Genomic DNA, 12449 nt, shown 5'->3' with positions numbered 1-12449 from the left:
TCCGCTGCTCGGTGCGCGGGCTGCTGCCCGGCCTGTGCCTCCAGGTAAGCCTGGCCCTCGGCCTGCCGCCGCCGCCCGCGCGGCTCACCCGCGCCTACGCCGGCGCGCTCCGCTTCTTCGGCCGCCTGCTCCTCGCCGTCTCCCGCCGCGGCTCGCAGGCGCTGGTGCTGCTCCTCGACTCCGTGGACCAGCTGCTCCCGGTGCCCGCCGCCTCCACTGGCTGCCCAAGGCCTGCCCCCCAAACGTGCACGTCGTGCTCTCCGTCTCCGCAGCGGAGCACGGCCTCCTGCAGACCCTGCGCGAGGCTGTGCCCGAGGCCGAGGCGTACTTTGAGATGGGGCCGTTGTCCAGCGAGGAAGGCAGGGAGATGCTGGAGGGGCTGCTGGCATCAGCCGGACGGAAGCTGAGCCCAGCTCAGCGGGCTGTTCTCCAGCACAGCCTCCCAGCCCGCGGGGACCCCTTGCTGTTTCAGCTGGCTTTCCAGCAGGTCTGGAGCTGGGCCTCCTACACCCCGCCCTCAGCACTGGTGATCAGTCACAGGGTCCAGGACGCCCTGCACCAGCTGTGTGACACACTGGAAAAGCTCCATGGCTCGGTCCTGGTGTCGCACGCTCTTGGCTATATTGCCTTCTCCCAGTGAGTACCACTGCTGGCCCTCTGGAAGCGTCTTGCAGTCTTGGGGGAAATCTGTCTAAGTTCATCTGCAGATAATGCAGCAGCTCAGCACTTCTTCCAGCCTGCAGAAACCTTTAATACAAACTCTTCTCTCGCCCACCAGCCTGTGTCAGTCCTGGCCCCACGGGGGACAGTGTCCCAGGGGCTGTGTGTCAGATCATTAATCTCCCATGCTCATCCAGTCCTTGTCAATCTCAGAGCCAGTGGGTGCCCTGGTTGTGGGTGTTTCACACCCAGGCTGTATGTGCCTGTGACCAGCAGCTAGATGAGGTTCCCATAGATGCTTGTTTAGGGGTAGCACTGGACTGCAAGCCAGAGTGTGTGTGAGATGGGACCCTCTCACTCCCACTTAGTGCCACTGCGTGCAGCAGGGAGGAAGAGAATAACCTCCCCCTCTTCCTACACCCATCCTGCAGGAACGGGCTGGCAGAGGCAGAGCTGAAGGATGTCTTATCCCTTGATGATGAGGTTCTGTCTGAGATTTACCAGCACTCCTCTCCTCCAAGTAAATCCATCTTGCGTTTGCCCCCTCTGCTGTGGGCACAACTTTGCCATGATGTTCAAGACTGCTTAGTGGAGATGCAAGCAGATGGCTTCACCCTTCTTGGCCTTGCTCACAGGTACGCGGGGATGTGCTGAGGCACAAAGTCCTGTGTCTGGGATGTCCCAAGTCTGAGCTGTGCAGAGAGCCCATCTTAGGCTCTTTGTCCCCGCTCTGCTCTTCATCCTCATCAGCACCGACTCATAAGAATGCTGTGCCCTGGCGTCTCATTTCAGTGCCTTCCCTGTTTCTTTCCCTCTTCAGGCAGTTTGCTGAGGTTGTGCAGAATCGTTACCTGTCCGCGCAAAACCAAACCAAACGGCATTTGCTCCTGGCAGATTTCTTCAGGGGGACTTGGAGCTGGGGGATGAAAAAACCCTTTCTTTTGCCACTCTGTGGCACAACTCTCAATGCTGACAGGAAGGTGAGGCGTGTCAGCAAGCCTTCTCTGTAACCCTGAGCTCCATCACTGATAATCCTACCTCTGACAACAATCTTGTTTCAGGTCACCTGCTTGCTCGGCAATATTCCGATAGCTACCATCTCCCACAGGCTGTCGCCTGAAGGGCTGGCCATTGCATCATTAGACGGCACCCAGATACTGCGATACTAGTGTCATTAGAAAAATCAATCTACAGACTCTCTCCCCCGTGTTCTCCCCAGTAATCTCCTCCTTTCTTTCCCAGGTAGCACCTCAGCTGCTCTGGTTCTCTGATACTATTGCAAATCAGAGGAAACTGAGTGAATTCCCTTTTCACTTACTCGGTGCTGGGCGAATTGAGGAGCTAAAGCGGGACATACTGGGTAAGGGCTAGGGGGTGCAATGCTCAACAGGGAACATTTTCACACCTGCAGTTGCACACAAGGGAAGCACAGAATCGCAGCACTTCTGCATGGAAAGCGCTGGAAGCTGCCAATAGCATCAACAGGGAAACTAGGAAGGACATACGTGAAAGGGAGAGAGTTAATTCTCCCAGTCCCCCATTATGCTTTCCGCTGTCACTGAAAGAATCAAACCTGTTTCCAACTCCTCCCAAGGCTTAGAAGCAAATTTTTAAAAGTAGCAGAGGGGAAAAAAAACACACACACTCTGAGAGAGACCCAAAAAGGAACCATGCGAGTGACAGTCCTCAGCTTCCCTGGAGCAGGCCTTGATTTTCCACTTCCCCACAACCCCATTGGGCCCCTGATCCCTCCCAAGTGCAGCCCACCCACCTCCTATAGTTGTCCACTCCCCAAGCCCTCAAGTAGCTTTGCTCCCTCTTTTGCCTGATCTTTTCTCTAATAGTCAGCACTCCTTCCTGCAGGGAATATGAACTGGATCATCTGTAAAATCACTGCTGCTGGAATAGAGAGCATTGTGGATGACTTTGCCATGTGCATTACTCATACTAACTGCCCAGAATTAAGTCTTGTGCAAGATGTACTCCTCCTCCTGAAACCAACCATTGATGATATGGATGGCGTTGTAGGTAAGAGCTTGACTTTTGTCACACTTGCAAGTGGGCAGATCTTTTCCAAGGAAAGGGTTGTCCCTCTGCCTCCCTAGAAGAAACTTCTTTCTGGGTCATTTCAATTCATGGTCTCCCCCATGCGGACAGCTGGCACAAGACTCATACAGTGCTTGGGTCTGGCAGAGCTACTGCACGGGCATGAAAAGTCATCAGATTTCACCACAGGTCCAAGGGAATCTTCCCAGTGGTTTTCCAGCTCTGTGCAGTAGTAAGACTAATTAATGAGAAGGATTCACAATTTCCTCCCAAAATGCAGATAGATGCTCCAACAGCCAGTTAATTCTATCTGCGCTTTTATGCTATGTGATTTACTGCTGTATCCAAGTGTCTTGTGGTGGAAACACAATTCTGAGACATTCACTTCCGTTTGTTACATGTTCTTAGTGTATGAACTGCAGTGCATACAGGATGTTGCTAGTGGCCTCTCCCAGGTGTACCATGGCCACGAACTGGGAGCCTTTGAAATCTCCTTTTGTTTTTCCACCTTGCAGAAGTGAGTACTATATATACAGAAGTGCTGGGCAGGCTTAATTTTTTCATCTCGTCTTATCCGGATCTCATTGGGAGGTTGTGCCAGCAGTGTTTACACTGGTTTGAAGTCTGTCCACATCCTGTTCTCATCCCACTGTGTGGATTCCTCCAGCCTCCTGGTGGGCCCCTGCAGAAGACTCTCACTGGGTTTCTCAAAGGTAAGGGTTTGAGGTAGGGGTACAGTGAGGACCTTCACTCAGAGAATTGAGATCGCCACAGAAATTGACAGGCACAAACCATCTTAATGAATCTAAAAATACAGGCGCTAAAAACTAGTTAGCACTGGTGTCAGCACTTTCTGGTCTGTGCATCTCTTGTCACCTACCAGCTGCGCCACTTGTTGTTTGCTGCCTGGGAGATGATGTGTGATTTCTTGGTGTCTCCTGGTCAGTTTCAGACACTTAAGTAACTGTATCTGTCACTGACATTGATCCATCAGCACAGCACAGCACAGCACATATAATCACAAATCTCAGCAAACAGAAGGGAAGCCTGAAGAGGACTACAAGAAAATGACTGCTAATGCTCACGCTAGCCCAAGAAATGAAAGCCTACATTTGGTTTTCTGGTTTTTTATCTCTTTCTCTGTGTGAAGTGGTGGCATAAGTGTTGTAAACAGTGGATACTGTGCTCTGTTTGATAGGCAGAAGTAGGTGCAGCAGTAGCATCCAGTTTGCAAAATATCTGTATGTATGTAACACAAGACTTATTAATATGTGGTTCCCTTCTTTCCTGGCATTAGCCACCTGTAGCAGTGCTTCAGTAGATTAGACATAAAGTTGGCCAGGCTGTCCCAACATGTATACAGAATGGGACAAGATAGCTCCTAAACTCCCGGCTTCACAAAGAAAAAGGTCTATTTGCTGATTATATCATTTATAATGAACTTTGCACCAGATTCATGTGGAATTGCTGAAGGGCCAAGTCTCTTTCCCATGCAATAAAAGTGGGAACACTGGTGTAGATACATCTGAAGGAATCTAATTTAGCCTGGTTGGCTCCACCGTATCATTACCCAAGTGACCTTGGCAAGGGACCTGATGCTGTCACAGATGGGAAGAATTCCACCGCAGCAGTTTTCTAGGGGTCTCCTTGTGGCCTGCAGCCACTTCTTTCATCTGTGTTTCACTGCAGGTATCACAGTACTGGAGCTCAGTTCTGAGCACAAGCTAATGGTAGCAGGGTCCCAAGACGGTTCAATGCTTGTGTGCAACATGGAGAATATTGAGGTGATGCAAGCCCTGACTGGTCACACTGGTAAGCCTTTCAAGAGATAGGAATGGTTCCTGGACTTCTGCTTCATTACACTTCAGGCAGAGCTGTACAACAGCAATACCCACACCTCTGTATTAGCATTTTTTCCTAAGATTAAGGTGCTGTCAGTTGCATTCTAGGGCCAAGTTCTTCTCTACAAAACACAAATTCCCCTAATAGTGATCAAGGAAATTGCCCCAAATGAAAAATCATCCTAGGATGCAGCAACTGAAAACCTCTAAATGCCTTAAAACTGACCCTCTCTAATGTTATCATGCAATTCACTCTCCTTAGAACATTTTTCTCATGGGCTTACCAGGGCCCCAACTGCATTGGATTGCTCCTATGCTATAAGATCAGCAAGTACACCACAGCTAATGGTAAATCCAGGCATTTTTTCCAATTGTGGGAAGTGTTTATTTGTATGGAATAGAATACAGCAAACACATGACAAAACAAGCTATAAACAACCTGTTGTTTTACATTTGATATCCAGTGGAAGGCCTTAAGCGCAACCATTAAATGATCAATAGGACATTCCTCTCTGATGTGTGCTATAGTTTGGATTTTGTCACACGTGCACTTGGGATCTTTAATAAAATTCCATATATGTAGTAAGCGGTTGCATCTAACTTGTCCAGTATGAACCCTGTTTAACACTGTCCCGCTCTGCCAGGAGGCTTGGATGTGGGGTCCGTGATAAGAAATGTATTAGTGATGTCAACTGTGCTTCATTGCTGGATCCATTTTTCCTTGATTTTAAAGTTTTTGTCATTTAGCTCTCTTCCTACGTGCCAAAATGGCCTTCTCAACTTAAGCCTTGGCCTAGGGGGGTCATTAAATTCCTGAGAAATTGGTAGTGAATTGAATGTAAGCAGCTTTTTGTACACTGTTTATGTTGGAGATCAGGAGGAGGGGTACGAGAGAAGACAAACAGCCACAGAACAGGAGTGTATCTGCAAGTACCTGCTGTGCATCGCATTGTTTCATTCAGCTGAGAGTCAATCAAGCTGGCATGGGTGCTCCTGCCCCAGACTGGGGAACAATACTCAGCCACTGAACAAACAAAGGCCAGCACTGACATTCTAAAAACTTCAGCATCGCTTCCCCTTCCAGTTTTGAGATGATGTTATTACGTGTGGCAAGTTTGTTCCTATTTATTTGTAGATGATACCTAGAGGTGAGATGACAGTCAAGGTGGACTCCTAAATATTTGGGGTTGGGTTCATAGCTGACTAGTTTTCCACAAAAGCCAATTCTTAGATACGCGTTCACCTGTGCATCAATGAGGTGAAACAAGGAAAAAACTTTTGTCGGGGTTGGGCTTCAAATGTCATTCATTAAAATAGTCTTCTAACTTTACCACGTGGTTTCAATAATACTAGGGTCAGAGCCCTGTTTGAGGATAGCAATACCATCAGCATAAATAAGTTTTCTTGATTAAGTGTGGGGAATATCGTGTGTATACCAATTGAAGAGGATGGGTGTCAGAACAGAGCCCTGTGGTAAACTACTGTTGACAAATCAGCAGCCCCCGTTTTGCTAACACTCTTCTCTGCTATGTTGTAGCTGAGGTGAAGTGTGTGAAAGTGTTTGGAAAAGGGACTTCTGCTGTCTCAGCTGCCATGGATCACACTTTACGTATCTGGAATTTAGTTTCTGGCAGAGAAAAGTTTTCAATCGCGGACACTCACTTCAGCGCACCGCATCTGTGTCAGCTTTGCGTAGATGAAAGGAACATGGTCGTTTATTCAGCATCAGGTGAAAAGGTACAGAACTCGTACCCATTCCATAAGGTAAAGTGCACAGAGAGGATTACAGCCTACTATTGGTCTGAGTAGAAAACTGAAGAAGTTTGTTATAACATCAGGAAGGTTAAGGAGTAAAGTGGCGAGCTGGTCTTCCTCTCCTTGCTCTGTGTAGGATATTTCTTAGTACTCTACCTCATATAGGTAATAACATTTTTAAATGATGGGACTTGCTTCCCTTCCCTTCCTTTGACTAGTGCAGCAAATCTTATTTTCAGCAATCAATTTACCAAGGAACTAGAAAAGAACATTGGTTGCTTGGAGCCTTGATAGATGTAAGAGCCAAGTATACGTGCTTCCAAGAAATCTTTTGTATGATGCTCCAAGATATTCAGTGTGAAAGGCAGAAGCAAAGTCAGTATCTAACTTCTAGAGTGAACACGCAGTTAAATGTTGAAAAGGACATAGTGGGACTAGGCCATATGTCAATCCTTCTCCTTTTTTACTAGGTTAGTGGCTGGCATCTGGAAACAGCAGAACTTGTTTTCCAGATTTCTGGTGATGTCCAAGATGTGTGGCTGTGCACTGCTGTGTTTGTCCCAAGGCTGGTAATTCTGATAGTGTCTGAAGGAGGAATAGTGTGCCTGTGGGACAGAAGCACTGGAGCAATGCAGTCTAAACACCAGCTATCATGGCTACAGAAAGAAGCACCAACTTGCAGTGCTTTGATCCAGAAGCAAGGAAAAATGGTGGCAGGATTTAGCAGAGGGTCCCTGTCCATGGTATGTGGCTATCTGCTTAGCTGTGCTATAAAGTTTTAGGATTTAAATCTGTGGGTGGATCCTAGATTATCTCTTCTCAGTGTCACTTTGCTCTGTGCTGCTATCCATATCTTTGGTCTTTTATCATTGTGTAAATTACTTGATATATTTTCACAGTTCTGAGACTTCCGAGAATTTCCAAGGCAGCCAATCTAACATGACCTGTCACAAGGTCCTCTGTCTGTTGTGCTGCCTTTTCCTTATTGTCTGTCAACAGCAACACAATTATGAGGTGTCAGTGAACTAGGGTGCTGTGTCTGGCACTGTCACAAACTCACTGTGACGCTAAGCAAATCATTTTCCCTCTTGGTGCCTCAGTTCCTCCACATGTAATAGGAGAAGAGTATGTATCACTGAAATGTTATCTGTTCACAAAGCACATTCAGCTGCTCTGTGGATGGAAGTTGCCACACAGCAGCATATTGTTAGGAAAGGAGAAAGGCATGCAGAGGAGGGGAAACCTTGCAGTGAGACCTTCCTTGTAACTGTCCACTGACAGCAAGTGAAATGAATCCAGTCACAGTTCCAGGCACCGTTTCCAGTTGTGCTAAACTGGACATAGGCTAGGTCTCCAGAGCTCTTCATCCCCTCAGGATGAGCAGAGCAGGCTCCCTAGACCTTATTTTCTAAAACTAGAACAGTATTACTAGTCTATGCTAGTGTACATCTAGGAAGCATACAGCATCAACAGGCATACTGAACTCCACTCCTTTCAGTTACAATCAGGCAACATTTATCTTCCGCCTAAAGCTTAACAAACCTAATATAATTTTCTGATCATAGCTTCTTTTTGCACAGATTTCTTCTGATAGAACCAGCTTGCTGGAGAAGCTTCCTCAAGGCGTTCGCTTTGTGGTGACATCAGAAGATGAGTCTCTCCTTGCTGCAGGTTTAACTCCAGCCCCGATACTTAGGAAAAATATCACCCAGTTTATAAAAGATGACAGCACAAGTTATTCCACATCGCATACCAGATGTTGCTCAAACAGGGGCCAAAATGGAGGAGGTCTTCCTACTTTATTATTACAGTCTAATTAAGAGGCTCAAGGAGTAGAAAGGAATGGGTGAAATGTACCTTTTGCAAAGAACTCACGCATGGCCAATGTACCTACACCCTCTGTCATGAATACTGTATAGGATTTATGACTGGGTAAATTTAACTCCTAGATTTCTGAACTGTTTTCATTAAAACAACTTCAGCAACACACACTGACTGACTAATGCAGTATGTTAGGGATGCCAAGCACTTGGCTCAGTGGGTCTGGCTTGATCTATACCCTGAGAACTTGTATTTAAAAGTCTTGTAGTCCAAGTCTTTGTATCCCAAACCAGTACATTCAGTAACTACAGTCCGCTCTTATAGGCTTTGGGGAATACGTGAGAGTGTTCCTGGCTGATTCACGTGGATTCTGCAGGTTTCTAGCAACAGACTTGGAGCATGAAGGTGTGGTGCATACAGCTGTTATCTCTTCTGACAATAACATCATTGTTACGGGCTCTCAGGCTGCATATATCCAGGTGAGGGAACGAGGGCGACTTTCCTGAACTGCCTTCTCCAGACATAACTCACAAAATGTGTAAGATTCTAATCAAGTTCTGCACAGCCAAAAATCATCCCCAAATCAGGTTGTTAAAGTACTTCTGTCATTGCCTTATTTGAAGATCTCTTCTCCCTTCTTTCCTGGTTTTAGTCTTTTCTCTTCTTTTCTCCATTTCTGGCACTGAACCAAAAACAGTAGTACTTTGTAAATATATTGAATGCCAGGCTGAGGTGATCTGCTAGCCAGTATAACACATTTTTTCTTTAAACATTTAAGCTGTACTATGCACTAACCGAGGAAGCTAAAGCAGTCCTGATAGAACATACCCCACCTGTAGTGCCATGTCTTGCCAAAAGGGCTAATACCCAGGGATGTCTGCGGGATCATTCAGAACACAAATCAAACTGTGCTGGTGAATGTTGCTAATGCAGTGCTGCTTTTGGAAGCTGTCCCATTTCTCTTCATCCTGTGTTCTGTAAACTCAGTTTTTCTTTGTTTTCAGTTTTATGAGGACAGGTCTTGTGTACTGCAACGTGGGCTTTATTTCTCAGAGGTCTAGTCTATAAAGATCACAAATCAACCAATCTCCCGCAAAGGGATGGTGAGAAGAAAGGTAATTGCTTATTGATTGTGTCTCCTAATCCTCTTGATTGCATAGCTCTTCTTTCCTAATTCTTCCTAGGTGTGGAGTTTATCAGAACAGGGTTTGCTGAAGGATACCTTGGGTAACCTGGGAACACCAGCAACACTCTTAGCCCTGCATGGCTGCACACTGGTATCTGCGTCCCACAATGCCCCATGTGTCAGAGCATGGGACCTCTCTTATGATAATAAGCACAAAACTTTAGCACCTTTCCTAGGTTGCAGTGCAGTGTCTCAAGATGGGAACTATGTTTACTTCCCTCAGCCTGGAGAGAACCATAAAGTCATCATCTGGAACAGCATAGAAGGTGAACTGCAATCTAAAGCATCTCTGTAGAGAATTAGTGCTGGGCATGGTGGCAGGGAGAGGCAGGATTATGCAGGAAAGCAAATGAGTGATTCAAGATAACCAGAAAAGGTTGTTGGTCTCCCAACAGGGATGCAAAGCCAATCCCCTGAAAGTCTGGGTTAGGTGGAAAGGGCCTGCAGATTAGAAGTCCAGTTTCATCATACTTATTTGGCTTTATTTTTGTCCGTATCATTATGACAACATATTCATCTCTTATTTTGTCTCTCTCAGCTGCCCTTACTGTGAATTTATATGAAAAATCCACTCTCAGCTCTGTAGAAGAGAAGTTATCCATGCAGAACTAGCAAAGGAAAGGCCTCACCAATCATCTTTTCTCTTGTAGGTGCAGAGTGTGACACACTGGACACCTCCACCCAAGTGAGAAGCCTGGAGGTGGCCAAACAGAGAGAACTCCTTTTCACTGGGCTGGTATCTGGAACAGTCCTGGTTTTTCCACTGAATTCCAGGCAAGATGTGGTGTGCATCCCACCCCCGGAGTCACAAAAACCAGTCAACCACATAGCACTCAACAGGCAGGAAACACAACTAGTTGTAGCATATGATAACTTAGTCCTTGTGCTGGATGTGAACCCTGGAGAGCCATGCCCAGTGACTGACAAGCCCATTTACACCTTTTATACCCAGCTCCCTGCTGTTATTTCCAGCGTGGCTGTCCTTACAGACGGTCAGGTCCTCTATGGCATGTCCAGTGGGGACTTATTCCTTTATGACTGTCCACGTTCCCGAGTATTTCCTTTGGAAGCCCACAGAAGCAAAATCACTTGTTTAGAAAATAGTCATGGAGAACAGTGGGCACTGAGTGGCTCTGAGGATTCTCTGCTGTGTCTGTGGGACTTGGAGCTCTGCCAGTGGAAACATGAGATATGCTATTATAAGGTACTGCACCAGCAGAGCTTGGGAACACAACATTATTAGTCATTTATTCCAATGAGCCGGTATAGAAATAACTAGTCCAGTTTTCAAATAGCAGGCTTTCCAGACACTAGCAGCTAGGTGCCTCCTTTTGGCATCTTAGGCCTGAACTGCACGCTTGTTTCCAGGTGTAGCTACCTCATTAAAGAGTATGCTTTCTAGAGAGCCCACCAATAAACTAGTGCTGTTAAATTTTTTCTAGCCCCAAAACTCACATCTTCAGAGATGCTTGGTTAGAACTTATCCACCACATTCACTTAGTTGCTTGTTTGCGTCCTGTTCTTGGTTATGTACATTGTTTAGCTGAGGTCAAGTAAAAGCAGCATAAAGGATTAACAGGCTCAGCCCTGTGACGTCCCATAAAAGGGGAAATGATGGAAGAGCCTGAGCTATTTTTCAGCTTTTCACCTGTTCCTGACAGGCCTCAGCCTTTACCCAATGATAGGCTGCACAGTTTGCACTCGCTCCTTTTGGTAGCCTTCTGAACTTTTACAGGACACTTTTGAAGAGCTTTAGAAGTTTAAAAGCAAAATGGCAGGCTTGTTGCATGTTCAGTCTCACTTAGAACCACTCTGGAAACACTGGTTAAGTTAAAATGTATGCCCACTCTCAACCATCTAGGTCGTCTTAATCTTCATGTGCATTTACCAGTACATTAGGGTCTAATTCAAACCATTATCCATTTTTAGCATTCATCCTTCTTGAAAGGTATTGAATGTGCTTGCTTCTCAAAAGATGATAAATACCTGTATACTGGATTACTGGATCAGTCCATTGCAGTTTGGGATGTTTCAAATGGTAAGTAAATCTGTATCACCAGCTAAAATGAGAGGGTACACCTTACTGCACCATTTTCCAACTTTTTGAGCTGAGCCCCCAATTTTGTTTGTACTGTCCTCCTCACCCCAGAGGGGCAGTGCAGCCAGGCACAAGGCATCCTTTGTCCTAGCAGCTGCTGTGGCTCTGCTCGGCTCAGCTCCTACACCTCCTGCCTTGGCCCTGCTGTGGCTCTAGGCTGCGTGCCCACTGAACTGGGCTCCCAGAGGTGCAGCAACCCCCTGGCAGAGCCTGCCCACCCCCACACCCCCCATGCAGCTGCAGAGACACCAGCTCCTTGCAGACTTCTTTTCCGTGCCCCCCTGTGCTGCACCCCCACCTCCAATGTTCCTTCATGTCCCCCCAGGGGGAAGCACCTCACAATTTGAAAACCTCTGCTTTATTAAACAGGTATGTAAGCTCCTTTATGTGGTACAAAGGAAAACAAAGTTTACACTCAGTTTAAATGAGAAACTAACTTGGTTACACATTAGCACAAGGAATTTGGGATCTCTCTCCCAGCCAAAAAACAGATTTTTGACAGAGAGGTAAAGTCTCTGTAAGTTGCAGCTACATAGGGATGGGCACTGACCCCTACCTCTGCCTCCCTTGAATCCATGAGAACATCCCACAAGTGCCTAACAGTACACTCTGACTTCTGTGACATTGCAAAGAGAAGTACCATCCCCAGTGTCAAAAAGGGACTCTAGGGAACAGCCTCATTACATTGACTAGCCCAGGGGCAGGCAGTTATTTCAGTCAGAGGGATACTTACTGAGTTTTGGCAAGCCATTGAGGGCCACATGTCAGGCAGCCTGGGACAGATAAATATTAATTTTCTAAATTTTTTAGGGGCCCTGCGGGCAGGATAGAATGGCCTGGCAGGCCACATTTTGCCCACCCCTGGACTAGCCAGTGACGCTAGTGTCTGTAGTTTCTGCCATAGATGTAGTACTTTCTACAGCAGGGAAGCTGCTCGAGGGCTTGTCAGGGTCCATGTGTAAGGTACCTTAAAAATCTGTATTTAGACTCATCCTAAAAGCTTAGGCCCACATAAGTGCAAGAACATCATATCTGGCATAAG

The 12449-nt window shown here is 46.6% G+C and overlaps 1 protein-coding gene across 1 annotated transcript in view; it reads left to right on the top strand.

The window, feature by feature from the left end:
• Positions 1–5: 5 nt before the first annotated feature.
• Positions 6–12449, top strand: part of NWD1 (NACHT and WD repeat domain containing 1) — a gene marked incomplete at its 5' end in the record, with an annotated part of 19372 nt that continues 6928 nt past the window's right edge. Inside the window, 15 exon segments of the mRNA XM_019513184.1 lie at positions 6–201; positions 204–636; positions 1092–1295; positions 1481–1640; positions 1903–2020; positions 2524–2688; positions 3222–3419; positions 4396–4518; positions 6085–6284; positions 6773–7045; positions 7883–7973; positions 8448–8602; positions 9308–9575; positions 9960–10513; positions 11239–11347. Of these exon segments, the coding sequence (XP_019368729.1) occupies positions 6–201; positions 204–636; positions 1092–1295; positions 1481–1640; positions 1903–2020; positions 2524–2688; positions 3222–3419; positions 4396–4518; positions 6085–6284; positions 6773–7045; positions 7883–7973; positions 8448–8602; positions 9308–9575; positions 9960–10513; positions 11239–11347 (3247 nt within the window).

The sequence above is a fragment of the Gavialis gangeticus genome, unplaced genomic scaffold (assembly GCF_001723915.1).
Source record: "Gavialis gangeticus isolate Ggan-Ray unplaced genomic scaffold, GavGan_comp1, whole genome shotgun sequence".
Lineage (NCBI taxonomy): Eukaryota > Metazoa > Chordata > Crocodylia > Gavialidae > Gavialis > Gavialis gangeticus.
This window is presented reverse-complemented; position numbering and strand designations above follow the sequence as displayed.